Source organism: Ursus maritimus, unplaced genomic scaffold (genome assembly GCF_017311325.1).
Source record: "Ursus maritimus isolate PB19 unplaced genomic scaffold, ASM1731132v1 scaffold_3, whole genome shotgun sequence".
NCBI classification, from domain to species: domain Eukaryota; kingdom Metazoa; phylum Chordata; class Mammalia; order Carnivora; family Ursidae; genus Ursus; species Ursus maritimus.
In genome coordinates, this window is record NW_024425563.1 from 3,308,415 (window position 1) to 3,335,807 (window position 27,393).

A 27,393-nucleotide genomic window follows, 5' to 3' on the forward strand; every position below is an offset into this window, starting at 1 on the left:
AGCATGTGTGTGTGCACCTGTATGTAGGCACGCGTATCTGTGCGTGTGAGCATGTGTGTGTGCACCTGTATGTAGGCACGCGTATCTGTGCGTGTGGGTGTGTGTGCGCACCTGTATGTAGGCACGTGGATCTGTGTGTGAGCATGTGTGTGTGTGCGTACCTGTATGCACATGTATCTGTACATGCGAGCGTGTGTGTGCACCTGTTTGTAGGCACACGTATCTGTGCGTGTGGGTGTGCGCACACCTGTATGTAGGCACGTGTATCTGTGCGTGAGCATGTGTGTGTGCACCTGTATGTAGGCACGCGTATCTGTGAATGTGGGCGTGTGTGTGCACCTGTATGTTGGCACATGTATCTGTGCGTGTAAGCATGTGTATGGTCTTACATGCATGTGTATGAGCGTGTGTATAGTCCACACGGACACACAGCATGTTACTAAAACTCATCCTTTAAAAACGCTATGGAAATAAAAGCTCTTCCCCCAATTTCCTCATTTTTGTCATGTCAGTGAGCAATTTAGAGTAATTTAGACAAAACTAATGATGTAGACCACCACAACAAAATACTTTATAACACATACGTGCATGCTCTGTGGAGAAGAAGTAGAAATGTAATCTGAACGGCCACATGAGTGACACTTTTAATTAATTTTCTCCTGCTTTAGCAGCTGCGTTGATAAAGTGTGACAGAGCAGATGTTCTCTCTTAAATACCAGCCCCCTAACCGCACACTCTTTGTATCTGAAGACTCAGTTCCCCAAGTGGGCTGGGCCTGGGGGAGATGGAGTTGGCATGCTGCACAGGGAAATACTTAAAGAAGAGAGAGAAGAAAACCAGTCAACCAAATGCATCACTTCCCTTGGTCGGGAGGCCCCTCTCTAAGCGAGGGGTGTGTCTTAGAAGCAAAGCTTCTTTCAAGAGCTCCCGAAAGGCCAGCAGAAATGGCAGAAATGCAGCTCACGGTGATTAAATAAGAGCAGGACCCAGAAGGTGGGCCTCAGGCTGACTCTGGCGCCTCAGAGATGAACGGAGGGTTTAAACGCTTCCCGGGAAGCATTTCTGAAGGTCAGTGTGTCTCGAGGTGCTCATTACGCTCCCCCTGCCCAGGACACAAGCTTCTTCAAGATGACAGGCCACCAGGAGTCACTTCTACCTCAGCCGTCGCTTCTCGAACAAGACAATACTAGTACGCCCTGTGGATGGATGTTGTGCTTGCTCTTTTTCACGGATTCTGACACACCAATGACTGCAAGATGAACCACTGGTTTAAATACGGTTTTACAGAGATGGCAAGATGCACGTTGATTTCAGGAAAACTAACAATGTGAGAAGTCTATCTTGGAAGCAAGGAGACGGTGTTTCGTACCCTCTCTATCCAACTCCAGCTGTACCAAGATCACCGGGAGGGCCCGGAAAGGCAGGGTCTGGCGGGCGGCCACTCCGGAGTCTCCAATTCCATAGGTTGTGATGGGGCCTGTGAATTTGCATGTGTAGCCGAGCCTGCGCGCCACTCTCTGAGAACCGCTGCTCTAAGATAATGAGTCAGAGTGATTTTAAGTCAAAGGGATTTTAGGTGGTTGAGGAACCGTTTGGAGGAGTCTCTGCCTGGGGACTCTATCAGTCTCCCAGGGCTGCCATAACGAAGTTCCAACAACTGGCATGTTTAGGACAACAGAATTAACTGCTTCACAGTCTGGAGGCTGGGAGTCTGTGATGCAGGTGTCAGCAGGGCCAGGCCCCCTCTGAAACCTCCCCGAGAGGGTCCTTCCACTTCTGGTGGTGGCCAGCAGTCCCTGCTGCATCTTGGTCCACCTGCCTCTGTTGTCACACGGCATCTTCTGTCCTGTGTGTCTCTTTCCCTCTTCTCGTAAGACACCTGTCATTGGATTAAGGGCCCACCTTATTCCAAAATGACTTCATCTCCGTTAATTACATATGCAGCAATCCTATTTCCAAATAAAGTCACATTCCAAAGTACTGGGGGTTAGGAATTCAGTATATTATATTTTGAGGGTGGGAGGGGATGCAATTCAACCCACAATAGGGACCTAGAGGTAGGTCTTACTTTGTTGTCAGAAAAGCCACATATGGTACACACTGACCTTCTTTGCATAAGACATTCCTTCCTTCCCCTTCCCCAGAGAAACTTTCCCATATACATGTTACTTAGCTAAATTTGAGACACCCCTAGGCCAATGATGTACAGCACAGATGCAGCTCACCATCAGAACAAACTCCCTCTGGGTACTTGTGCCCTATGGCAGTTATCCTGAGCACGCTCCCATTAGAATCTTGAGGTGACTGTAGACAAGGGCTCCAAATCACATAAGAGAAAAAAGGGGCTCTTCTGCTCCCAGGCCTACAAATGATGATCATTTTGGCAATGAATAAATTAAGCTTTACTTCTTAAGAAGTACAGAGTACAACGTTCTTAAGAAGTATAGAGTATAGAAAAGTAAGAGCATAACATTCACCTTGTCTGAGATCACCTATGTAAAACCACGCGACCCCGGTTTCTGAGCCGTGGTCTCCTCACACGTAAAATATGGACAGCTATGCCATCTGTAAGGACTAAATGAAGTCAATGTTCTTTGCAGTTCTTGGCCATTGCGAGAGTGAAATAGATAGACGCTGTTATAGGGGTGTGTAAACACCCCTCGATAGCAGCTGGGAATTCAAGGAGACTGAAATTTGATGCTATGCTTAAGATGTGGGGGATGTTGGGGTCCGCCTGCCCAGGCAAAGTAAGATTCATCATCTGTGTGTTTCTTCATTTTGTTTCGGTTTGGAAACAGTCGAGGTGGTCTATTGGGCTGAGTGCTCTGAGGACAGACTCCCTCTTGCCCTCTGCATGAAGATGTGCACACCTTCCACGCTATCTAGAAAGGTCCAGATCCTGGCCCAGATCTTCAATATTCACTTCAGCTAACCGTGAAGGCCACCACCAACTGCTTCTTATATTCAGAAAGTAAATAAATACCCTTTGTTTACAGATACATTCCATGATAAAGTTTGGTCATTTTGGCCTAATTTTTGTACAAAATAGAAATATAATAGCTATTAATAACTGACCTCTATGTAAATTCACATCACCAGTCATCAGAAACAAGAGGTGAAAGTACTTCCCACTTCAGGGGAAAGGTGACAATAGTTGAAGGCCCCACCTCTCAGGTATGAATCAGAGCTACGGCAACAACAACAACAACAACATCATCATTGTCACCATCATCAACACCATCATCATCAACACAATCATCATCAACAACACTATCATCATCATAATCATCAATAACACTGTCGTTATCATCAACAACATCATCAATGAATAACAAAAACCATTGTCATCAACCCCATCATAATCACATCACCATCATCGACATCATCATCATCGTCAATAACACTATCATCATTATCCACAATAACATCATCAATGATGGACAACAGCAATAACACTGTCATCATTACCATCAACAATAACATCATTAACGACACAGAGCCATTCTCATCAATAGCACCATCAACAACGTCATCATCACAGTCACATTACCTTATCACCATCATCACAGTCATCGATAACACTGTCATCACCATCATCAGTGATGAAGAACAGCAGCAGCATCAACACCACTACTACTAAGTGGCCCTGCTATGAATGCTTTATGAATAATAAGTAATTTAAGGTTTTTTATAGTACCAGGCAGGTACTATAACTATCTCAATTTTATAGACAAGGCAGCCAAGACACAAGGAAGTCCCTTCTGTTGCTTCCTCCTTGGTGAAAGACCATCTACCATTTTTCCTCCCCATTTTACCAAGTTACCACACGCCTGCTTTCCTGGCTACCTACAGCATTTATAGTCTTTCCCAAATAATTGGCTACATTCTGCCTTTTATTGTTCTCCAGTTGATGGTGTCTGTCTCCTCGACAGTAAGCTCCTGGAGCACAGGGACCAGTTCACACCCATGATGTGGCCGAGGTAGCCCATCCCAGCTGAGGCTCTTGCTGGCTCCCTTGCCATGCTTGTCCCCTTGACGGGTTTCACAACATGGTTAAGGTCCCTAGACTCTGGGCTACTTGAGGGCAGGGACTCTGTCTTGCTCACCGTTGCATGCCTAGCCTGCAGTCAGTATCTGGCAGATAGTCAGCATCAGAGAGAGACTTCTCGGTTTGGTTGGCTCTGTCTCTGTGGCTGCACTCGGTGGTGGACAGATTCAGTGCAGGTGGTGTGATTTACACACTGGAGGGGACAGCAGACACTGGCAAATGCCCGTACTGCACCGACCCCGTAGCAGGCCTGGGAAGGCAGGTACGAACACATAGGGCTGCAGTGCCTCCTGTGTCTGGAGCTTCACTAGGGCTCGGTATACATGTCTGTGGGAGAAGCACTGGAGGAAAACCATCAGCGCAAGTTAGTTTGTCCTCGTGCACAAGAGACAGCAAGAGTGGTGCTCACTGGCACCTGGAGAATTCAGGTGTGGAAAAAATAATACTGATTCTAGCCCCGCCTGTGCCCCTAATTAACTATGTGCTTCGGGCAAGTTGTCTAAAGTGTCTTAACATTCTCATCTGTAGAATGGGTGGTGGCTCTGCTAGTGAGGAAGGAGACAGTGAGCTATTGGACTTTTAGAGCGGCCTCCTGGATCTATGGATGTTTGTTAGGTAGAGTCTCACCAGGGGTCTGTGACCTCCCTGAGGTCAAGGACGATGGCTTATTCAAATGCATACAATCGGCTTCCGCAACGTTTTTAGCACATAGAGGATTCCCCTGTCCTCCCATCCCCCTGCACACATCTCAGTAGCAGCACCGATCACGTGAAATGGCATTTCTGGTAAGGGTGCTCCCCCCTTAACATGAGTCCCTCAAGGCAGGACCTCTGTCTAATTCTCTGATTCCTCAGCACCTAGAGGTATACAGCAGCTGCTCAATCATTGAACCGGATGGAGGAGTGAGGTGCAAGTCAGAGCCTGTCTTAGTTGGAAGTGAGGCAGGAGGTGAAGGTGCTTCTCCCGGACACTTTAGTGATTCTGCTGGGAAGTACACCACGCAGGATGGAGTTACTCTGTGTTTATGGATTCCCTATATTCACGTCCACATATGGACCGACAGCCACAAAGCATAAAATAAGCGGCTTTTAAAAATGTGTTTCAAGTGCTGAATTGTCATCCAATAGCTGTCTAACATGATCTAATACCTTCTTCTGGGAAAAAAATTAACGGAAGCGAAAGCAGATGTAACGTTTAGCCAGATGTCTGTGCTCATTTTTCTCAGAATGTGACTTGTAAGAGCATGGATGATCCTACTTTGTCTCCTTGGAGAGAAAAAAGTTGCCAACTTACTTGGCACCGTATTTCCTGAAGGAAACGCTTTGTAAGAAGTTTTGCTCCTTTTTTGAATTCATTTTTTCAATCCTTCCTTCCCCCACCCCACATTCTGCGGCTATTTTGGCTTTTTCTGTTGTTGGACAACACTGAAGAAGACAACTGTTGTTTCATGTTTGGTGGATTAAACTCTCCACTGTGTTGAGTGCAGAATGTATAGGGTTCCCACAATTTACGTGATTATTCGCAGCCCCCATTCTTACGAGTGTGCATTCACATGCTGGATACGGGCTAAACTCCTAATTGTAGGGCGCCTGGGTGGCGCAGTCGTTAAGCGTCTGCCTTCAGCTCAGGGCGTGATCCCGGCGTTGTGGGATCGAGCCCCACAGCGGGCTCCTCCGCTAGGAGCCTGCTTCTTCCTCTCTCACTGCTTGTGTTCCCTCCCTCACTGGCTGTCTCTCTGTCATATAAATAAATAAAATCTTAAAAAACACACACAAAAAACCCCCCCCAAACCCCGTCCTAATTGTAGGTCTCTTGTGGACTCATTTCTTTAACAGCGATTCATTATTAGCATGCAAAAATCCTCATGGTAGTAGGACAAGTGGCTCAAACTCCATCTTCTATATTCTCACACAAACGTGAGCCATCCCGTTTTTGAAGCTATGTAACTAGTGTGCATGACATGAACAGAACTTATGAGAATACAAACGTGACTTCTGAGCTTTGTTTTTCACCTTTTTCCCTAGTAAATCTTCCAGGTTTGCCTCTTTTGCTTTTTCTTTGGGTATAATGTGCCAAGCACACAAAACTTTCGGTGGCCAGTCATGACATTAAGCAGGACACACACGCGAAGCAGTGTTCACAGCAACACCAGCATGGCGGCCAGATGGCGAGGGGTCTGGTGCTGCAACTACTGACTGGCTGTGTGGTTTGCCTAAGTCTGTAGCAGCTCTGTGCCTTGGTTTCCTCAACAACAGAGCAAGGAAAGTGGAATTAACAATCACCGCAGTTCATTTTGTGAGAACTTTCTTCCTCACACGGGCAATGGTTCAAGTTAACGATGGCAGACACTGACAGTGCCAAAGAGTTCCCCGAGGCAGCAAAGAAAGATCAATTTACAGCTAGAAGAATAAGTGATAGTCTTACATCTTTGAAGACAATTTACGTATGGTATAATGGGAAGAATTTATTAATATGAAAGCTGCCTTATTCAACCATGCTGGACGGTATGGATTAAGTACAAAGACCTTTGAAATATTCCTACAGATCAGTTTTAAAAAGTGTCATGGATTCATGAGTGTTCAGGGTTAGAACCCTGAGACTTAAACGTATCCACTTCTCTTATGGCTTCTTCTGGCCGTTTAAGCTTTGGTTATTCAGTGATAACCAAGAGGGAAGCTCATAATTGGAACCAAAAACCAATAAGAAACTGCCCTTGGCAATCCAGTGTGTTGCTTCGAGTAGACATCACTGGTCACCTGTAGGCCCGGGATAGCCCGCTAACGCTCTGCTTAGCCAAAAGGAACATGTTTCAAATTGTAGTTGGTTTCCAATATTTAGAAATCCAATTTTTATATAAAAATACAGGTTTTGCTGAGCGAAATAAGTCAAGCAGAGAAAGACAATTATCATATGGTTTCACTCATTTATGGAACGTAAGTAGGAAGATCGGTAGGAGAAGAAAGGGAAGAAGAAGGGGGGGTAAACAGAAGGGGGAATGAAACATGAGAGACTGTGGACTCTGGGAAACAAACTGAGGGCTTCAGAGGGGAGGGGGTGGGGGATGGGCTAGGCTGGTGATGGGTAGTAAGGAGGCCACGTGTTGCATGGTGCACTGGGTGTTATACGCAACTAATGAATCATGGAACTTTACATCAAAAAAATATATACATGGGTTTTGAAGCTCTGCATCCAGAAATCAGTTTCTGAATGGTGACAACTGGTACTGGAGCTGAGGAACAGCTGTTCTTTTCAGACTGGGGATGTTCTCTCCAGTGCCCTAAAGGCCCCACCTCTCCATTATAATCTGCAAAGCAGGGTTCACTCACAGACTTTCCCTCCCTGTGCCACCAAGCGTCTATGTATGCAAATGTTCTCTTCAACAGTGAGGAAAAGGAGGAGCAGAAACTCAGGGCTAGACAAGCATTCCTTCTCCCTTATTCCTTCTCTTTTCCATTAGCACCAATAATTAAGTTTGGGATCGATTCTTTTTATGTCTTATCTAAAATGGAAACTTTTGTTGAGGGCCAGCGATATGTTTCCAATTGAACACTTGTAATTCATCTCTGCTAGGCAATTAATGTTACCTGGTTTACAACAAAAACATCACCTACTATTGGAACCTGGGTAGGAGAGATGGATGGATATTTTGCTGGTGGTCAAAAGAGGCCAGCAGTATGGTTTACAGTGAGGATTCTTTCAGTCCAGGGCCAATGCCTCCTGAGCTCCATCTAGAAAACAAACTTTTCAAAAATAACCACTAAGTGGAAAAATAAAATTGACTTTGTCCGAGTATCTTTAAAAAAAACCCCCCAGATTATGAAATGAGGCTCTGACACAATCAGAGAGCTGAAGTCACGTCCTGTCCAAGGCAGGCAGGGTGAGGCAGAGGCAGCAAAATACAGCTTACCCTGGACGGTTAAGGCATGACCTCTGGAGATTTGCCGGCTGCTGCTGAGTCTCGGAGATGTCATACCCCATTAGCTGACAATCATCACATTTTCAAAAGGCAACTCAATAAAACTGGCCTAACACTAAATTTTGACTTCACAGATCCAGTGGGTTTCTGTGATGGGACTCAGAATGTACTTCAGATGGCTCAACGTGTGCAGTCTTTTAGGGTTAAGATAAGCGCCACTGTATGCGGCCAGAGATCCCTGACATTTGGAGAAGGTGCCGAATCCTGGATGCCAGCATGCTCCTTACAGGGGCTCTACTGAATCAGTGTTGGAAAAGAACGATCACGGACGCTTATGTTGTGAGAAGATGAGCTCATACAGTCCCCAAAAGCCCAAAGGGATCTTCCTAAGACATCTCTGTCACTGACCACCTAGTTTCCGCCTGGAGAACTCCTGGTAGGAGCTTCCATCATCACTGTGTGGACCTACGAGGCACATACAGCTAGAACCTTGGAACGATGCTTACATCCCTTCATGGCTTTTCCTTGTGTTATGTGCTGACACAATTCCCTGAAACTTCATCCACAGGCCCCCGGGCTTCTCTCTGAAGAATCCTGTAAAGTCTGCCAAAAAGGTCTACAGTCACTTGGAAAATTCATTCAGACCCATCTATTGCATGTTAAAGATATGATTTAAAATTGTGTGTTGCATTATTTTTATTGCTTGGGACCTCTTTCCTCGTTTACAACATTTCCGCCTGAAAAAGGAAATCACTGCTTATACTTTCATATCCTATCAGCATACTTTTATGAGTGACGGCAGGAAATAATGTCTTGAAGAGTATTGTGGCTTTCCACATCATGAGAGGTAGCTTTCATAACACCTTAAAAAGGGCACATGAGTTCTTTTCTGGGAAGTTCTAGAGTATCATTATGACTTTGAACTCGGTCTATGTTGGCCTCCAATTGTAGCATTTTGGTGGAGCTTTTATTCATTCCTTCAAAAACATTTCTTTATTGAGAACCCACTATGCACCATGCATTGTTCTAGGCGCTGGGCTCCAAGTGCTGGGTGAAACAAAGTTCCTCACTGAGCTGACATTCTATGGGCAAGACGGGCAGTGGAACACATACACAAAAATATCCATGGCAGCAGTGAGATGTGCTAAGGGGAAATCGAAGCAGAGTGAGGGGACAGAGAGTGCCAAGAGGATTGGTACAGGGGGAGCAGACGTGGGCAGAGACATGCTGGGAGGGAGGGAAAAAGAGAGGGCACTTCCTCGGGCTCCGGCCCCCGAGGGTTTGCACCTGTCTCCATGCCTCCTACACACACGGCGCCCACCGCCTCCCTGGAGCACTGTGGGGCTCAGCGGGCGCTCGCGTATCAACTTCACAAATATCCAGTCTGTGATTCAGTTGCTGTGTAGATGCCAACGAAACAAATCCTGCCTTTGGGGAGCTCAGTGCCCAGGAGGGAGAGGTACAAGACCCAACAGCATAAAAGAGGCAAAGAATGCTCTCAGAGGAAGGAGAAAGAGAGGGAGGATCAAAGAAAGTTCATGGGCTTGGACATCAGAGGTTGTAAGACATCTAATAGGAGGGAAGGTGTAGGTAAATAGTTGTATAGGCTTTGAAAGAACATTAGGAATATCTCAGCCATTTTTTCCAGCAGTGGCTTTAGAACAGAAGTGCAGCGGTGGCTCTGTGAGAGTGTGGCTGGAATTCTGGGACACAGAAGCTGGTGGGTACAAGGCTATGACTTTGACCTGCATTCTCGAATTTATCATTTCTCAGATTTACTAATTCACCAAAAACAGTCTCAGCATCTTCTTGGATTGATCTGGAAAGCCCATGCTACACTTCTGAACTAATAAAATATTATAATGCCAATGGGACATCATTTTTATCTGTTTTGTATATTGAGGTTCCTTTAACGTTGCGCCTGACAACAGGCAGGCAGGGCTGCTAACCGTGTCCGAGGCGCTCGGCCTGACCACGGGTCTCCCCCAGAGCTAGTGGAGCAGTGTGAGGTTTCTGTCTGCCAGTCAGTTGGCCAGCCATCCTCCTCTCTTATGTGATGTTTGTCTGCCCTGGGTCTACGGCAAACAGGATTTAAGGCAGAGAAGAAAGATATAAATGCAGAGATAAAATAAAACTGGCTTAAAAGGGATAGGTGGGAAAAGCAGAACAATGGAAAAATAAAGATTAAAAAAAAGGAGAGAAATCCAGGAAACAGGGTAGAATGTCAGGTGTGTGCTCTGGGGACCTACCCACGTGGGCCATCTGCCTCCCTCAGAACTCTCCAGCAGCCGCGCCAGGGGTGGGCATAGGGCTCACAGCCCACACTCATTTTGGACACGAATGCTTGGTCAGATGTGTGGTCTGCAAGTATTTTCTCCCCCCGTGTGTGCTGCCTCTTTGTTCTGTGGATGGCGTCCTTGGCTTTGCACCAGCTTTCCTATGCATGCAGTCCCACTCGTTTCTTTTTGGTTTGGTTGCCTGCGCTTTGGGTGTCATGTCCATGAAATCACCGCCAAGACCAATGTCATGAAAATTTCCCCCGTGTGTTCTAGGGGTTTACAGGGTCAGGTCTTATGCTTAAGTCTTTAATCTATTTTGAGTTGTGCGTGTGTGTGGTGTAAGATAAGGCTCCAGTTAATTCTTCAGGATGTGGGCACCCAGTTCTCCTGGCCCCCTCCCCACCCACAACGAAACTGCATGCACCTTGCTCTTCTCCAGTGTGGGGGGCTCACTTTCCCTCCTGCCCCTCCCACTGCAACTCCTCCAGCACAGCTGTCTTTCCAGAGCTGGCTGAAATCATCTAGAAGTTGCTTCTAGTTTTTTAAGGACTTCGGTTTTAAGAATCTTTATTAACACCTGCATAAAATTTTATCCAATAACGATTAATAATTTTGTTCAAGTTTACGTTAATTTGCTCATCATCTGCCTCGTATTTCTCTTTGAGCAGCTCCCTTCTTTTGTTTAAATGCATCTGCGTATAGTTGTTTTTTTTTTTTTTTACCAGAGCAGATGCACAAATGGTAAATTTTACATATTTGAACATCCCCAGGTTTCTTTTCCCGACCATTTTATGAACAAGAGCTTAGCAGGGACAGGACAAAAGTAACACATCGTTTTCCATGAGCAGTATCTTACAGACCTTGTTCCTCTGTTTCCTAAACTGTTGTTTTGAAGCTGAGATGTCTGATACTACTCAGAGTATTTAAAATAAAAAGAGAAAAGGGAAGAAAAATCCTCCCATAGTTCCCCTCCCTGTAATCTTCTGTAATTTCTAACCTTTGAATTGTTGTTTCATTCGGAGGAATTAACTTCAGCTCTTTCCCCAAATTCTTATAAGACATTCAATACTTCTTTCTCCTCTAATGACTCAACACTCAGTGAGATTTTCTTCTAGTAGATCTTGGTTTATTTCCCTGTTTTATTCTTCCCAGTCTCTCCTGGAACTTCCACACGGCAGAACGCATTTCTTGGATCTATTATTCACATCTCTCAAGATTTCCTTGAGTTTTCACCTCTGTCCAGTTGTGGTCTTCTGGGCAACCCTGTTGGATCTTCCAGATTACTATTTGGTAGGGTTTTGTTCATAGTGTTGCCCAAACTAGGACACTTTTGAGAATGAAGGGAAGGGCACTAAAATACTTATCAGGCCTCCATTGATCTTTGTCAGGCATTATCTGGGCTTTCTTGGAAAACCGGGGCACATAATGATCCTTCTATTCAGTTTTTCTTTTGAAATACAAAAATTTAGGGAAGGGCATATATTTTGTTGAGTCGGTTTATTCTTTTTTTTTTAATTAAGCATTTAATTTTAATTCCCGTATAATTACCATGCAGCATATTAGCTTCACATGCACAGTATAGTGATTCAGCAATTCTCTGCATGACTCAGTGCTCATCAAGATAAGTTCACTCTTAATTCCCTTCACCCATTTCACCCATCCCCCCCCCGCCCTCCGGTGACCATCAGTGTGTTCTCTGTAGTTAAGAGTCTGTTTCTTGGTTTGTCTCTTATGTTCATTTTGTCTCTTTCATTTGTCTCTTTGTTCATTTGTTTCTTATATTCCACATATGATTGAAATCATATGATATCTGTCTTTTTTGACTGACTTATTTCACTTAGCGTTATACGCTCTAGATCCAACCACATTGTTGCAAATGACAAGATTTCATTCTTCTACGTTCTTTAATATTCCACTGTATATATTTGCCACATCTTCTTTATCCATTCATCTGTCCATGGACACTTGGGTTACTTCTATAATTCCGCTGTTGTAAATAATGCTGCAATAAACATAGGGGTGCATGTATCCTTTCAACTTAGTGTTTTTATATTCTTTAGGTAAATACCAAGAAGTGGAATTACTGGATCATATGGTAATTCTATTTTTAATTTTTGGAGGAAACCTCCATACGGTTTTCCACAGTGGCTGTACCAGTTTGCATTCCCAGCAACAGTGCACGAGGGATCCTTTTTCTCCTCATCCTTGCCAACACTTGTTGTTTCTTGTGGGTTTTTTTTTTATTCTGACAGGTGTGAGGTGATGCCTCATTGTAGTTTTGATCTGCATTTCCCTGATGATGAGTGACATTGAGCATCTTTTCATGTGTCTGTTGGCCATCTGGATGTCTTTTTTGTAGAAATGTCTGTTCATGTCTTCCGCCCATTTTTTAATTGGGTTGTTTTTTGGGGTGTTGAGTTGTATCTTTATATATTTTCTTTATATATTTTGGATCCTAGCCTTTTATCAGATATGTCATTTGCAAATATCTCCAATTCTGTAGGTAGTCTTTTAGTTTTGTTGGTTGTTTTTACTTTTTTTTTTTTTTTTTTTTTTTGGTAATCATTCCTTCATCAATCACGCTACATATCCTAGGCTTTGGTTTTCACTCTCAATGCGATTTGTTTCTATTTACTTTTCAAAAATTCTTCAATGTTCTGTCTGTTGGTAGCCGCCTTCTTGGTGACCCGGTGGTGCCATTTATTTTTTTTAATTTTATGTTTCTTCTACCATTTAATGTAGAAAACAGAGAAACGTATGTGCTTGGGAAGCCATTCTGAAGAAAAATACACTTCAGGAAATGTGATGGGGTGGTCCAGAGCAAAGTGGCTGGCTGGAGAGAGAGCCTGAAGGAAACTTGACTGGTACAGGCTCTTAACTCGCTGGAGTCGGCGCAGTGGGTGTGAAAGGAGAGTGTGGGTCCTGGAGCAGTTATACTGCACTGAATGGTATTATTTATTGTCAATGGACATTTCAAAGAGCACATTTTCAGGAAAGACTTTTCATTTTGCAGAAAGTACCTGTCACCTGGTACTGGTACAGCTCAGACACTTGCCTGCTGATGGAGAAGGGGTCAGGTGGGAAAGTGAGAAGTTTCTTTCCCAAGGGAGAGACTCGTTTGGCTGTTACTGAGGAGCAACAGGGCTCCTCCTGAGTGATTTGCTTGGAGTCTGGTAGCATTCACTGATGAAGTCAGCATCTTCCAAAGTAGTCATGTAAATTATACTAATGATGTAACCTGCCCTGAGAATCGCTCTCCTTGTTCTCGGTACCCACGGCCTCAGAGGGAGTAGCTGCAAATGTTTGCGAGAATGAGCAGATGTTCTTCCTCACAAACACACTAGCAGCGCTCCAAGGAGTCGGAAACTTGGTTCCAAGCATTCACTTGGACAAACTCAAAATTAAAAAGGGCAGCCCAGGTTAATGCCTTGGAAACTTGGTGTAAGAGATGTCTAGAGGATTAGGCAGCTTGGAGAAGCAAACCATGTGCTTTTCCCTTTCAAAATCTTGTTGTAGGGGATTGATACCACTCTGTATGTTTGAAGCTAATGATATAGTTTTGTCAATGAGGATGCAGATTATTTATTATTTTTCTAGTTCTGGCACCATTATTTATAATTATTTGAAATAGTTTCAAAGAAAGAGAATATTTAATGCCTACATTGGGCCAGGGTGTAAAAGGGTGCACCTGCTTAGATGTGCACTGAAGGACTGGGTGTGAACTGATGTTAGCTCTGGGCCACTCTGGAGGGATCTGGAGCTATGTTCTCCTCATTTCAAAAGATGTATGACCGACAGCTGTCCTTCAGTCAGAAACCCTGGGCAACAACCTTCCCTCTGGAAAATTTCTGTAGTGGTGTAAGATCAGTAGCCATTTCCATTTCTTCCAGTAACAGATATGTGACACGTGGGCACCACTTCCTCCCTCACTGCTTCGTGTGGCAGACGTGATCAACCAATCACTCATGAAGTTCTTCCTCGCTGAGCCTGGACTTGGCCAAAGCATCCTTCTTATCTAGAGCACTGCAGCCAGTGACTTACGGTGAAGTAGGGTTGGTCTGTGAGGCCAACACCCATCCTTCATCCTTGCCATTCATGGCTTTGTTTTGACAAAAGCTCAGGGAGGACTAATATAACACAGCACCTCAGTGTGCATATCTCCCTCAGTCACAGCCCCCGAGGTCAGGATATGGCCACGGTGGCTGGGAGAACTGGCATCTGAAGGCGTAAAGGCAGAGAGAGGAAATGGCAGACAGGGAAATTATCCAGTGCTGAAGAAAGTAAGAACATCTGGTTCCTGCCTAAGTTCTATGGAGGACCGGCTGTGGAGGGCCCCTTCAGCATATGTACTCCGGAAGCCACCAGGCTCTCCAACTCCATGCCTAGCAGAGGGGTGACTAAAGGTTCTATGGCTCTGGCAACCACAGTCACTTCTGGAACTTTCTACCCTGCTAGTCTAAGGGCAGACCCAGGGCTTCTGGCACTGCCTAATGAAGGAGAAGATGGCCACCCACTTTTGGAAACACTGAGTAAGGGATGTGCTTGTTAATTTCACAGAAGTTAACCATCTGTAGCGTCAGCCCCACCTTCCAGATTCTCAGTCAGGAGCTCGTGGACATCTAAGACACTCTTCATCGATTACGAGCGTGATGATGATGATGATGGTGACCGTGATCACAATAATACTGGTTGTCACTTACTACACATTTGCTGTGCATCGGACACGATGCGAAGCACTTTACGTGCATTACCTCTATCAATCCTGACAACTACTTTGCAAGACAGGTATTGCTGCTGCCCCAGTTGTCGGGATAAGGAAATGGAGGGTTTATCAAGGTTAACCAACACGCCCAAGTCACAAAGCCAGCGAGTGCAGGAGCCCAGCTTCTAGCCAGGTCTGTCTGACTCCCTCCCTCATCGCTCTCCATTTCAGCGACAGAGATGATAGAGCCCCGAGGATTTAATAACCCAGGTAGACTCACTCACTTTATTTTAAGCTTACGTCCTTGTATTTTGTTTCAATTTGACTTCAAGATGGAGAAGTTTGTCTTGATAAATTAAGTTGCTGAATCTATGACTGAATGTCTTAACCACTGGCAAGTTGCTCTTAAATCACAGCTTAACACGGAAAAGGGTGAAGGCCAGGACAGCAGCAGGATTCATAACACAGGCTCTTCCGTTTTCCACTCAGAACAGGAAGAAAAGTTAGAGTTCCATCTTGCGTTCCAAGATAAAGAAGTTTATTTATTAATTTTTAAAAGCATGAAACTGTTTGGGTATGAAATAGCAATGCTGGGACACCTGGGTGGCTCAGCCAGTTGAGTGTCTGCCTTCAGCTCAGGTCATAATCCTAGGGTCCTGGGATCGGGTCCCACATCAGGCTACTTGCTCAGCAGGAAACCTGCTTCTCCCTCTGCCTGCCGCTTCCCCTGCTTGTGTGCGCACTTGCTCTTGCTCTCTCACTCTCTCACAAATAAAAAAAAAAAAAAAAAAAAGAAATAGCAACGCTGCTTCATGCATAGGTCCTGTTTTCCTGGTGGAGTTCAGGTGTTTTTTAGAAATAGGACTGACTGAGTCCTTCTGAGACACTTGAAGGAAAACGAATCATGCTCTCAGGATTCAGTTTGAAAAGAAAAATCCAATTCTCTAAACGAGGGCTATGATTGTAAAACTCAAATTATGTAAATGGGTTGCTTTGATTCAGAGGCTCAGTGGCTCTCACAGTTGACTTCAGCGGGGGAGGAGAAAACTCCAACTACTTTTCAAAGCTCTGTGTGACGTGAGCATTCATTTTGCTTTCTGACATGGAAGAAGAATTTCTGGAGAAAATGTACACTTCTGCTAACATGCCAGCCTTATCTTCCGAAAACATGGGTTAGATCCCATTGCTTTCCTCAGCGGCCCCTCTCATTCCTTCTAGAAAGTGGCACAGCCATTAGGAACAGTCTCTCACCAAGTCTAATGTGGCTGCCCTTAAATGTGTGTTCCCGAGAAAAACAGAAATAGAGTTTCTTTCCTCTCTTTCTTATACAAGAAGGTGATCTGAGTCACAAGGGAGGTGTCGTGGGTTGTGTCCCCCCAAAAGAGATGTTGCAGTCCTAACCCCAGTTCCTGTGAATGTGACATTATCTGGAAATAGGGCCTTTGTAAATGCAATCAAGTTAAGATGAAGTTGACTGGAGTGGGATGGGTCCTTCCCCACAGTTGGTGTCCTTACAGGGAGAGGGAAATTGGGGTCCAGAGACACAGGGAGAGGCAGAGATTGGGGTGATGCATCTACAAGCCAGGGATCACCAAGGATTTCTGGAAGCACGAGAAGCTGGAGAGAGGCATGGAGTCTCCAGGAGGATCAACCCTGCAGACAACTTGCTTTCTCACTCTGGCTTCCAGAACTGTGAGGGAGTGTTTCTGCTGCTCTAAGCCCACCCAGCTTCTTGCTGGGTGGTAATGTGGTACAGCAATGTGGTAATGTGCTATGGCAGCCCCAGGAGACGAATATGGAAGGGGAGTACTCTTTTCCTTAAACGTAACACTGGGGTCGTCCAAGATGGGAAGGTGGTGTCCCAGCTCTGCAGGAGACGCAGCCCGGCTTCTGAGCTGGTGCCCCAGGACAGCTGAGAAATCAGTTCCCATCACACATACTGCTCTGAGCGTGAATCCAAAGCCATGTCCACACTGTCTGGGCTAGCTCATTCGGAGGGCTGATAAAAATCAACCCTTGCCTATAAGAAGCTCTGGGGAAGGGACAGGTGTTCATGGAGCAAAGACGAAGCACAGAAGTGTGGGACAGTATGCTCAGTGCAGGTAACTCTAAGGTCTCTTTGGGTTACAGTAGAAATTGCAAGGAATCAGAAATGGGAATATAAACACCAAATATAAGGAACGTGTTTTACAAATTGTGGAGAGATGAACAAATATTAGGTATTTCTATCATCGCTCATCTTACTGGGTCAGTGAGAAGAACAGTAAGTGTGCAAACCAAAAGCTTATTGATATTTCCTGGAAAATCATTATAAAATGTGACATCATAACGCAGTATTTTGGATACATCGGGCCTCACTGCCAGACACTAGAGATTTGGAAAGAAATCTAAACATCTGTATTTTAAATATGTGGGTGAATTTCCACAAGGTTCTACTGCATTGGTTTATAGGTTTCCTCACACGAGCATTCAGTGACCATCTGAAACCCATGTTTTATAGATAGAAATATTGGTGCAGGTAGGAGGGGCTCGCTAGGTAAGGAGTGGATGTAAGCATTGCAAACGTGAGTCTTTCCTTACCTATGCTATTTTAATCTATTGTGCGCAAAAGTATAAAAATAATTTATGCCTTTAAAAATTTTTACACACAAAAAAGGAAGAATTAAAGAATTACAGGGGCGCCTGGGTGGCTCAGCGGGTTAAGTCTGCCTTCAGCTCAGGTCCTGATCTTGGGGTCCTGGAATGGAGCCTGAGTTGGGTTCCCTGCTCAGTGGGGAGTCTGTTTCTTCCTCCCCACCCTCCGCTTGTGTGCATGTGCTCTCTCTAATAAATAAAATCTTTTTAAAAAATTATAAAGAAATACAAAAATGACAAGCCTTGAGAAAGCACAGAGTGAACATTAAGTAAGCGTCGGAGAAGACAGCACGGGATGATGGGACTAAGTGGAACTGTGATGCTGATGAGGTGAATGTCACCTGCATGCCAGGGAAGGGCCATATGCCCAGGGGATCAAGCTGCCACGCGAAGCACCGTCCTGTAAGTTAAGGGGACAGGGCCACAGCAGAGGAACTCACCAAAACCCATCCTAATGGAAGGTACACGGATGAGCAGCAGGCATTTACATGGGGACACAGGGGTGTCACAATTTCACGGTCTTACAGCTGCTCGTCTGATCCCTGACCCTGCCGACACCCCCGGCATGATGGCCTGTGGCCGCTCTGACTGGGCATCTGTCCGGCTGGTTGCTGTCCACCCTGTCCTCGTTCTAAACCCTTGGGCTACGGCCTCCTCCTTTGTCCATACTGAAGGGTTCACCGCTCCCTGTGTGACAGGCCGAGCCGCTGTGAACATGAAGCCTTCCCAGATCTCCCCTCCCCGGATTCACGGAGAATCCCCTAATGTCATTACGTTTTCTCAGCCTGGATGGGAAGGCTTGTTGTTGCTGTCCTGGCTGCATGTTAGGGGCCACGTCCATCCACCCAGGGCTGCATGAACAGGGACAAGAGCCTCTGGAGCCGGGGGTGGGACGTTATGTTGGCCGAGGCTTACAGGAGTCTCCAGAGCAGCCCTGGGGTATGGAAGAAATGCACAGGGGAGGATATTTAATGAACGTTGCTGTGGGCTACACATGCGGGTCTACCTGAAGCTCGGCTGAGAAACATGGGGGTGAACAGAATTACTGAGACCTAATTTTGGTTGTTAAACTGGACATCTTAAATGCAAGCCTCTGCTGGGCAGGGGGGGCTCCCAGGCTGCGGGGGCCCTGCCACATGATCTCAGTGCTTCTGGAACAGATGGGGCTCCCAGGCTGCGGGGCCCCCTCCCCGCGATCTCAGTGCTGCCCTGTGCTCCTCCCACGCTGTGCCTCCTCACACTTCACACTCTGAGCCCCACCCACGCGATCTCAGTGCTCCCTGTGCACCTCTCACGCTGCGCCTCCTTGCGACACTTCACACTCTGAGCCCCACCCACGCGATCTCACTGCTCCCTGTGCTCCTCTCACACTGCGCCTCCTCGCGACACTTCACACTCTGAGCCCACCCTTGCCTTCATTTGAAGCCACCTCCTCCGTGAGGCCTTCCTTGCTTCCTCGTCTCCAACACAACCCCAAGCAATCAGACAGAGAGTGTAATCCCTCTCTTCGGAAGCTTCATCCCATGGCAGTTACCAGCAATGCTGGTGGGGGACCCCTGGAGGCAGGACCTGGATGAGCTTTCACAGAGGCTCAGTCTCCCCTCACCGTGCCCAGGGCCTGAGGGTTGCCTGCTGTTGTCTTTGTACACGTGCACCTTTTTAGAAAATCCCTTTTTAAAAATGAGGTTTTGATTAGGTTTGGGGGCAAGGTTAATTTGGGCATTTGAGTTACTTTAGCTACAAAAGAGGTTAATATAAAAAATATTTACAGAGAAATTTTGTCGACAAGAGGGCTAGCTTATGCTGACCTTAAGATAAGGCAACGCACTTAACATTTAAATGGATTTTAAATGATGGATCCTTGTCTGGGACGTTCTTCTTTAAGTTCACTTCGATCTCTCGCTTCTGTATTTTGTCAGGACGTTTCTGTGTTTAGAGTGACTTCCTCCTCCTGGACACACGACTGGGGATGTTTGACCTCCCGGCGGGCCGGCTGACCCTTTCCCCGTCTCTGCCACACAGACCTCCACATTCTCCCAAGTCGTAGGCTCCTAACGATCCTGCCGTGGGCGGCAGGTGTCGCTGGCCTAGCAACCAGGAGACCTGGATGCTGGTCCTTGGGTGTCAGACTCACCAGGAGACCCTGAAACACCTGACTTCCTGTGGGTGAACGAAGCGACGGACTCCCAGCTTCTTTCTCGCTCTGGCTCCCTACGACTTCAGCCACCGGCTGTCTGCTTCCCGGCACGCACAGGAGAGAGGAGTTTGGTACAACAACCTTCGAGGGGTCTAGGGAGGCTAACGTTGTATTTCAGAGGTCCCCCCGTTTGTCTCCCCATTATCTTGGGAGAATGTCTGGGGCTGAGCCGTCCTGTCGTATTGCTTTTCAAGACGTTGGAAGATACTCGTAAAAAGAGGCTGAGGTCGTGCACTGGTGAGCAGCCGCAGAGGCCGAGAGAGCGCACTCCCTTCTCCACCCACGACTCGCAGGACAGAGCTGCTCCGGCCTGGTCAGTCCCACCTGCGGTGTGGTCTCACCCTCTGAGGTGACGTCCGCGGCTCTTCTCTCAGACATACTTTGTACGACCATATTTATGAGTACTTACCCTTTCAGGGGTTCATACCTTGTCTTTCTAGGATATGAGGACAAGATGCAAAGGTACTGGTTTGCCCATGATGGGATGCGGCTACCGTTCTGTGTAAGCTGACTTGTGTGACTGGGAGCTTTCTGGGATAAATTATCCATGAATTGGGTCACAGGAGAATAATTTTTTTCCTGAAACTTGTTTTCTATCACCTCTATCCTTAAATATGCTTGAGAAGGTAATCTTTGAAATGCCTTTATTACCGTTATGCATGGCCTACGTTCATCAGGCTGACATGCTCACTTGCCCACGTCCCAGGACCGTTTGTGGGAAATGTCGACGAACTCTGGGATTAACAGCGTACAAACACTCAGATGGGCTGTACACCGTGAGGGAAGGGGTAAGACCCACCGAGACGCGGTGCCGTGACCTGCTGGCGGGAGTCCGTCTGGGGGACCGGGCAGGACCCCCATGTTCTGGGACACGCTCCCACCGCTGCCGCCTCCCCTGCCCAGCATCTGGGCGCCGGCCTGCCGTGCCCCGGCTTACCTTCACACTTGAGCAGGAAGAAGTCGGCGCTGTGGCTGAAGGACGCGCTGAAGTACGTGCAGTTCTCCACTAGGTCACAGGAGAGGCACTGCCTGTTGAAGGTGCCCACAGTGCTGGCGCTGGAGGAGCAAAGACAGCGGGCCGTGAGCCCTGCGGACAAAGTGCAGACCCCCAGCCTGGCTCCCGGCCTCCCCGCGCGCTCTGGAGTCCCTGACACTGCGCCTGCGCGCTGGGCCTCTTGTGTCCCTCTCCCGGAATGCCCCGGAACACTCTTCTCTGTGCCCCCCTTCCTGCAGGGTGGGCCCCCAACTCAGAAGAGCTCGTGGGACTTCTGCTCTACACGGGCACGCTTTCCAGTGCGCATTTGGTCATCTGTGCGTTTATCAGGCCCACGTGCCCCAGTGTGAGGGGGGCACAGTGCTCGGCGCTCTTATCTAGTACTTTGTACCCAGCCCCTTTGGAGCAGGAGATGGCTTTCCAGATCCCTGGATTGTCTCCAAGGGCCTGGCACTGGCGCACGGCACATCGGGAACCCCAGAGACGGGCTGAATTGAACTCTGGCCGCTCCGGAGCGGGTTCTCCTGTAGAGTGGTACAGAGAGCTGGTGCTCCTCACTTGGTGGGGCTGGGGGAGCAGGAACCCTGGACCCATGCTCATCAAGCACAATTTCACATCAAGAAGGTCTAAAATGTGTTTCCAAAATGATGATACCGAGGGGTCTTTGCACACAGCTGGAGGGAGTTCCTGCCTGGGCATTTTGCAGGAGAAGGGGTCCACTCTGACCCCAGGCCCCACTGGAAACCTGTTTAGAGGGGTGACCATCCTTCATCCCAGTCAGAAGACGGCCTTCCAGCCTATGTGTAAGGTAGAGGAAAAGGCAGGCGGTCTGCCTCGATCACCTTCTATTCTGTGGGGGACCAGACTGATCTAAGTTATCCTGGCAGACATGCCCAGACACATGGAGAAGCGAGCCTGTGACCCCATGGGTTTGCCAGAGTTTTCCTCCCTCCAGATGGACTCCCCTGAGCCGGCTTTTATACTCTCAGCATATGCACCGGTGGGAGGGAGGGGACACTGGTCCACCTGACAGGCTTCTCCAGCGTCCCCACCATGGGGAGGGGAGCCAGGCCTCGGCTCCATCCAGACCGTGAGTCACGCTCTCGGGCCCTCAGGTCCACACAAGGTGGCTGGTGTGCATGTAGACCACCGCCAGCTGCCACCTCCTTCTAGTCTGGAAAACATCGAGGAGGTAAAAGTTGCCCTATTTCCACCTCTGGTGATCCTGTCTTGGAGGCTGACACCTGCTCTGGGGAGAACAGTCACTGGGGAAATGCTGAAGAGGGACTGACCCTGGAAGAAGTCTCCTTTCCAGGATTCAGATGTCACCCTCTCTGCCTTCTCTGAGGTTACAGAATTGAGCGGGGTCCCAGCAGGTCAGCCAGGATGCCGAGACGGTAGAGCCGGCCTCCTCCCCGCCCGGCCTCCGGCACACACCCCACCAGACCTGCCTCCGACCAAACCCATGAGAACGAGTCCTCCAAGTCATACTTGAATAATGGTGAGAAGGAAAGACCACCGGCTATCGACACGAGAAACTGAGTCGGGGGAACTCATTTGACAAAAGCAGAAAAAGAAAATAAGAGCTTCGAATGCAGTGGCTTCTGCAGTTCTTGCTCACGGTCTTCGGGCTCTGCAGGGCCGCCTGTGGTGGGCTTGCCCTGCGGCCCTCCTAGCGCCCTGCGGCCACCTTGGGCAGAGCCCCGAGCACGGCGCCCGCCTACCTGTAGAGCTGTCTCCTCCGCGGCAGGTCCTCCGTGCTCAGGAAGTAGCTGCAAAGATGGGTGGGCGGGCAGGGGTCAGAGGGCTCCCGGGCGGGCTTGCCTTCCACCCGCCAGGCTCTGCCTGCATGCGCGTCTGTCGGTGCTGGGGACAGGACCAACTCCCCTGCTTACGCCCAGCCCGGTGTGCGTGCAGGAGGGGACAGCCACGAGCCACACACCCGGGGAGGGCAGGGCGAGGATGGTGGCGGCGTGTCCCTGGACTCAGATGCGGGGACTTCTCTACGAGATTGTTAGCCTCCTGGAGGGCCAGGACCCAGCCAGGTAATCTCGTAGAGCCTGGGGCAATGATGCTGGAGGGGTGGTGTTCACCTGCCACGCGGAGCGCGGGCGGGGCCTGGACTCTGGTCATGGGATCGGGGCGGAGCCACAGCATCCGGCTGGGCCTCCAGCACCTGAGCTGAGCCCTAGCTCCCCTGTTACCATCTGGATAATCTGAATCACCTGCCAGTCAGTAACTTAACATCTCTTTGTCTCAGCTTACTTGTGTTTGGACGGGGGAGGCAGTAAATGCAGCCTGCGGGACCAGTGTGTGGAAGGAGAGGATGCTCGCGGGGCACTTCGCGCACTGCCTGGACTCGCAAACAGCATGCGGCTGGCCTGCTGCAACCGCCACCCGTTTCTCCCCAAGGGTCTGGCTGCTAGGTTCCCTCTGCTCAGTGTCTTGCAACATTGGAAGTGGGGCCCTTGAGACACTGGACCTAGGGAGTCCCGTGTGACTGAAAGGAGGGGCAGGTCTTGCAGCGCTGGCTCAGGCCCTGGGGCTAGAGGCCAGCCTGCCCACCCTCGGGAGCCCTACTCACATCTTATTCCGCTTCTCATCATAAGACAGGATCTTGGTCACGTCCCAGTCTCCGGAGGTGATGGACTGTATGTTGTCATTGCTGCTGTTGGGCTGAAACACCAAACGGGACATGGGGGAGCTGGCGAGCCCGACCCACGCTTTGTTCCTAACCCTGGAGTCCCTGCACTGCGAGGGGTGCCGTCTGCCCCCACCTGGCCTTCTCCCCTGGATCTTGCCCGTCCACGAAGCCTCAGCTGACCACCCCCAGGCCCCAGCCCTCATGCCTTCTCTGAATGTCAGCAACATAGAGACTAGCAGAGTCTGTGTCCATCCTCGGAACTTGTCGCCCACTAGTCTGAGGGCCAGTGCCTCCACCCGAGACACTCGCGCCTTACAAGAGACATGAATGCCGCACAGGCTGCTGGTTCTGTTCTTTACGATGTGTGAATGTCATTACTGGGGTCATTACTACAGGGAGACTGCGAAGAAAGGAAGAGAAATACGGGGAAGGGAATGAAACAGGGCAAGGAAACAGAAGGGAGGGAGGGGGAGAGAGGGGGGAGGAAGGCGGGGAGGGGGGAGGGAGGGAGGGACGGACGCAGGGAGGGACGTAGGAGACATGTCTGTCATTCTCTGCCATTATTTACAAGGTTTGGTTTGTAACCATTTTACTGAGTGTTGCACTCTCTCTTCCTGAGTGCCTCCCAGGGTAGAACAATTATGACAACGACCCTCTTGGCAGGAACCATGTGATCTGGAACAGGGTGTGGAGGGGCCGGTGTGAGGCATGGGCCGGTGTTGGCAGGTGCTGGGGGAGTCAGGTGGGAATCGGATGGTAAGTCAGGTGGGGCCTGTGGGGGTCTCAGGAGCAGGGAGAGCCTGCCGGGGGCGGGGGAGTCTGGATGGCAGTAGGGGCCCGAGGGGCTCCTGGGGAGTAGGGTGCCCTCCTGGATAAGGAGGGGGCCACTTCCTGCAGGAATGTGAACAGGGCACTCAGTAAAAGCTGATCACCTGCATGAATTCAGAGCCAAGGCCCAATGAAAACAGTTACACCTTTTAAATCTTGGATAACATGACCCAAAGTGAGCAAACAGGACACTGGGGCTGTTGAGTGAAGGCCACAGTGAGCGACAGGGAAGCGGCCAGAGAGTCCGCTGGGCCGGAGACGGACCACCTGCAGCTCGACCCGTGTGGAAGCTGGGCCCTCCGAGGTCACGGCCGCTCTCTGCTCCTGCAGCACATGGCTGCCTGCACATGGGGCATCCTCGGCACATTCTTCTGAAACTTTTTGGCTCATATCACGAATAAGAGCCTTCTACTTACTGTCTACCCGAGGTTTTTGATAACTATTTAAAATCAAATTGTATTCACCTACCCTGGATCCCAAATGACTTAAGCTGCTTCAGAAATGGGATCCACACTCAGAAGATGAGGGTTGTGGTCACAGAAATGCCATGCCCTCTCTCCACCTTCTTCCTAAGGGCAGAGTTCCCCCAAAACTCAGTGGCAGGGGAGCCACCGTGGCCGCAGGTGGGCAGCCCCCCAGGGCGACTGCTCGCCAGCAAACAGCCTTCACCAGGCTCTCTGCTTTTGGCTCTAAACCCACGGACGTCAGGCTGTGAGCTCCCGGCTCAGTGCTCTGAGCACGAGCCACCAGACACCAGACTCCGGTGAGCGGCAGCAGGGAGCAGCCGCGTAGGTGAGTGATACCTCCATGGAGGTGGCGTCCCCGGAAGGCTGTGCTGTGAAGGCGCTAGACCCATGGCCCTGGGACAGAGGGTAAGGGGACAGCCTGGCAGGTGGGGAGGACGAGTGGAGGGCATAGGATCGTCAATCAAAGTCATAGACCCGAGTCCTCGGGTCCCACGGTCTCCTGTGACATTGTCAGAAGTGCCGTCGTATCTTTGAGTCATAACAGGAAGGGTACACGCGACCCACTGCCCTGAGCAGGACCCCCGGACTTCTCGAGGCCCTTTCTGCCCTCGCTTCAGGAACCTACCTTCCAGTTCCCGAACCTGGGGCTTGCTCTGGGGCCCTTGCAGATGACAAGGGCACACAGAGCAGTCACCACGAGGGGCTGTCACTAGCACAGCAAGGAGTTTTAGAAACTGTCGAGATTACCTGCGACGACGACACGGTGATGTGATAGAATTTTCCTTGTCCCCCCTGTGGGATGGCTCGGACAAAGAAGAACTTGCGGCCATCCTTGGAGAACACCGGTTCTTCATTCTGTGGAAGAAAGCGAAGCATGCAGTTTAAGAAAGGCTTCATTTTGAAGAGGTTGACCATGACAATGTACATTTTGAGATCTATTTCCTATGTAATTTCTAATGGGAGATCCGGTGGAAAGAATAAATGGTGGGTGGGGTCTTTCCTCTCCTTGGGAATCGCGAGTCAACCTTCCGTCTTCTAGGAGAAGAGGAAGATTGAGGAATTGAGCAGAGACAGACAGACAGTCGTTCCTTAGTGAAGCAGCCCCAGAGCGGGCTTGTGGGCGCACCGGGTCACGGGGCAGAGCCGGCCGTCGGCGCAGGAAGCTCAGTGAAAGCCCAGTGCTGGGCAGGGCTTCGGGGGGGGGGGGGGGTGTTGATCATCCATCATGAGAATGTGGTTCTGAACACTCACAAATCTGATTTTGCCTACACACGAATTCTACACGTTCGGTCCTGTCTTCTGTTCTTTTATTTCATAAAACCCATCTCACACCGAGTAGCCCACCAGGGAGACAAGTGAAAAGAGAAACAGCAGGCCAGGACCGATTTCACACGTTCCACGATGCGGGTACAGGAAGCGGTCCTTCCAGGGACCTCTGACCGGAGGAGCATGCGCTGTATGCTGCTGCATACCCCCTGGGGGGGTTCAAAGCCGAGGCCTGCAGCGTGTTGCCCCCATCTCTGCACGGCCCCCCAATGCCGAGCAGCCACGGCTCAGCCCCGCCGGCCCCGGGGTCTGGCCGCCGCCTCGTGGGGTGAAGGCATTTTGCTACAGCGGCACCTCAGCGTCGCTGAGTCTCCAGCTTGGAGGTTCCCATCCGTGAACGCCAATTAGTGGGCTACGATCTATATTTTCTGATTCAAGGAGCTCCACGCTAACGCGGGCTGAGAACAAATGGTAAATAAGCCCCAGCTGGCACTGGGAGCACGCTTCTCCCTGCAATGAGCGAATGCGTGCGCGCAAATGCAATGCGCCCAGAGAAATAAACTAACATGTGATTAAAATGACATTTAATCTGCATGAATATTTGCAATAAAATGAAACCTTTAATCTGCAAATATTTATTTTTCTATTTAGAGCTGGCAGCGTGGTATTTAAAAGCAGAGGGAATGGGAGAGCGAGCGGTGACTTTGGCTTTTTAAACGTACTTCTATTTGCCAACGGCAGGACGGATGCTGCAATGTTGCCTCGGTTTTTCTGGGGGAAATGTTTGCACTTTTGGCAGAGAAAAATATGCTGAATAAAGATAATAAATAATTAATTCTGGCCAGATGCTTTGCTGTTATGCTGAGAAGGCCCTCATCATTCTGATGTCGTCCTTACACTGATGAGGGAGCACTCTGCGCCTCCCCGGGGCTCTCGGAGACCCGGTCTCTCGGGCAGTACGTGTACTCTCGGTGAGAGAGCGCAATGGCTTCTGAGGACGGGATCCAGATGTTAATCCTGCTCCTGACTCTCCTGGGTGTTGGGGGAAGGCTTCTAGTCTCTCTGGGTAACAGAGAGCCTCTCGGGCACCGGCCTAGTCTCTGCGCCACTGCAGCAGATCAGTGAAGGGGGATTCGTTGTGCGTTATTTGTTGCATGTCTGCCAGTTCTTTCCAGAGCGTGGTTCAGATGCATTCATTCACCTTGCCCACTCTCCCAGCCTGGATTCTGAAATCACAAAACCAAGACTCTGGTAAAAGAAGAAAGACTGTCAGATGTTGGCCCACAGGACCAACTCTTCAACCAGAGGATGGGTTCCGGGGCTCTACACCAAATCCTCATGGGTCTGCATCGGGATGACGTTGCAAGGTCATGGCTGGTGGTGATAGAGTATGTGTGTGTGGGGGATGCCTATTCCTC

The 27,393-nt window shown here is 48.9% G+C and overlaps 1 protein-coding gene across 1 annotated transcript in view; it reads right to left on the minus strand.

Moving 5' to 3' along the window:
• DPP6 (dipeptidyl peptidase like 6) overlaps positions 1–27,393 on the minus strand; it is a 671,848-nt gene that overhangs the window by 44,995 nt on the left and 599,460 nt on the right. The window contains exons 13-16 of the mRNA XM_040643764.1: positions 25,457–25,564; positions 23,355–23,446; positions 22,495–22,542; positions 20,714–20,832 (exon numbers count right to left, since the gene is read on the minus strand). Coding sequence (XP_040499698.1) covers positions 20,714–20,832; positions 22,495–22,542; positions 23,355–23,446; positions 25,457–25,564 — 367 coding nt within the window. The remainder of the gene's footprint in view (positions 1–20,713; positions 20,833–22,494; positions 22,543–23,354; positions 23,447–25,456; positions 25,565–27,393) is intronic.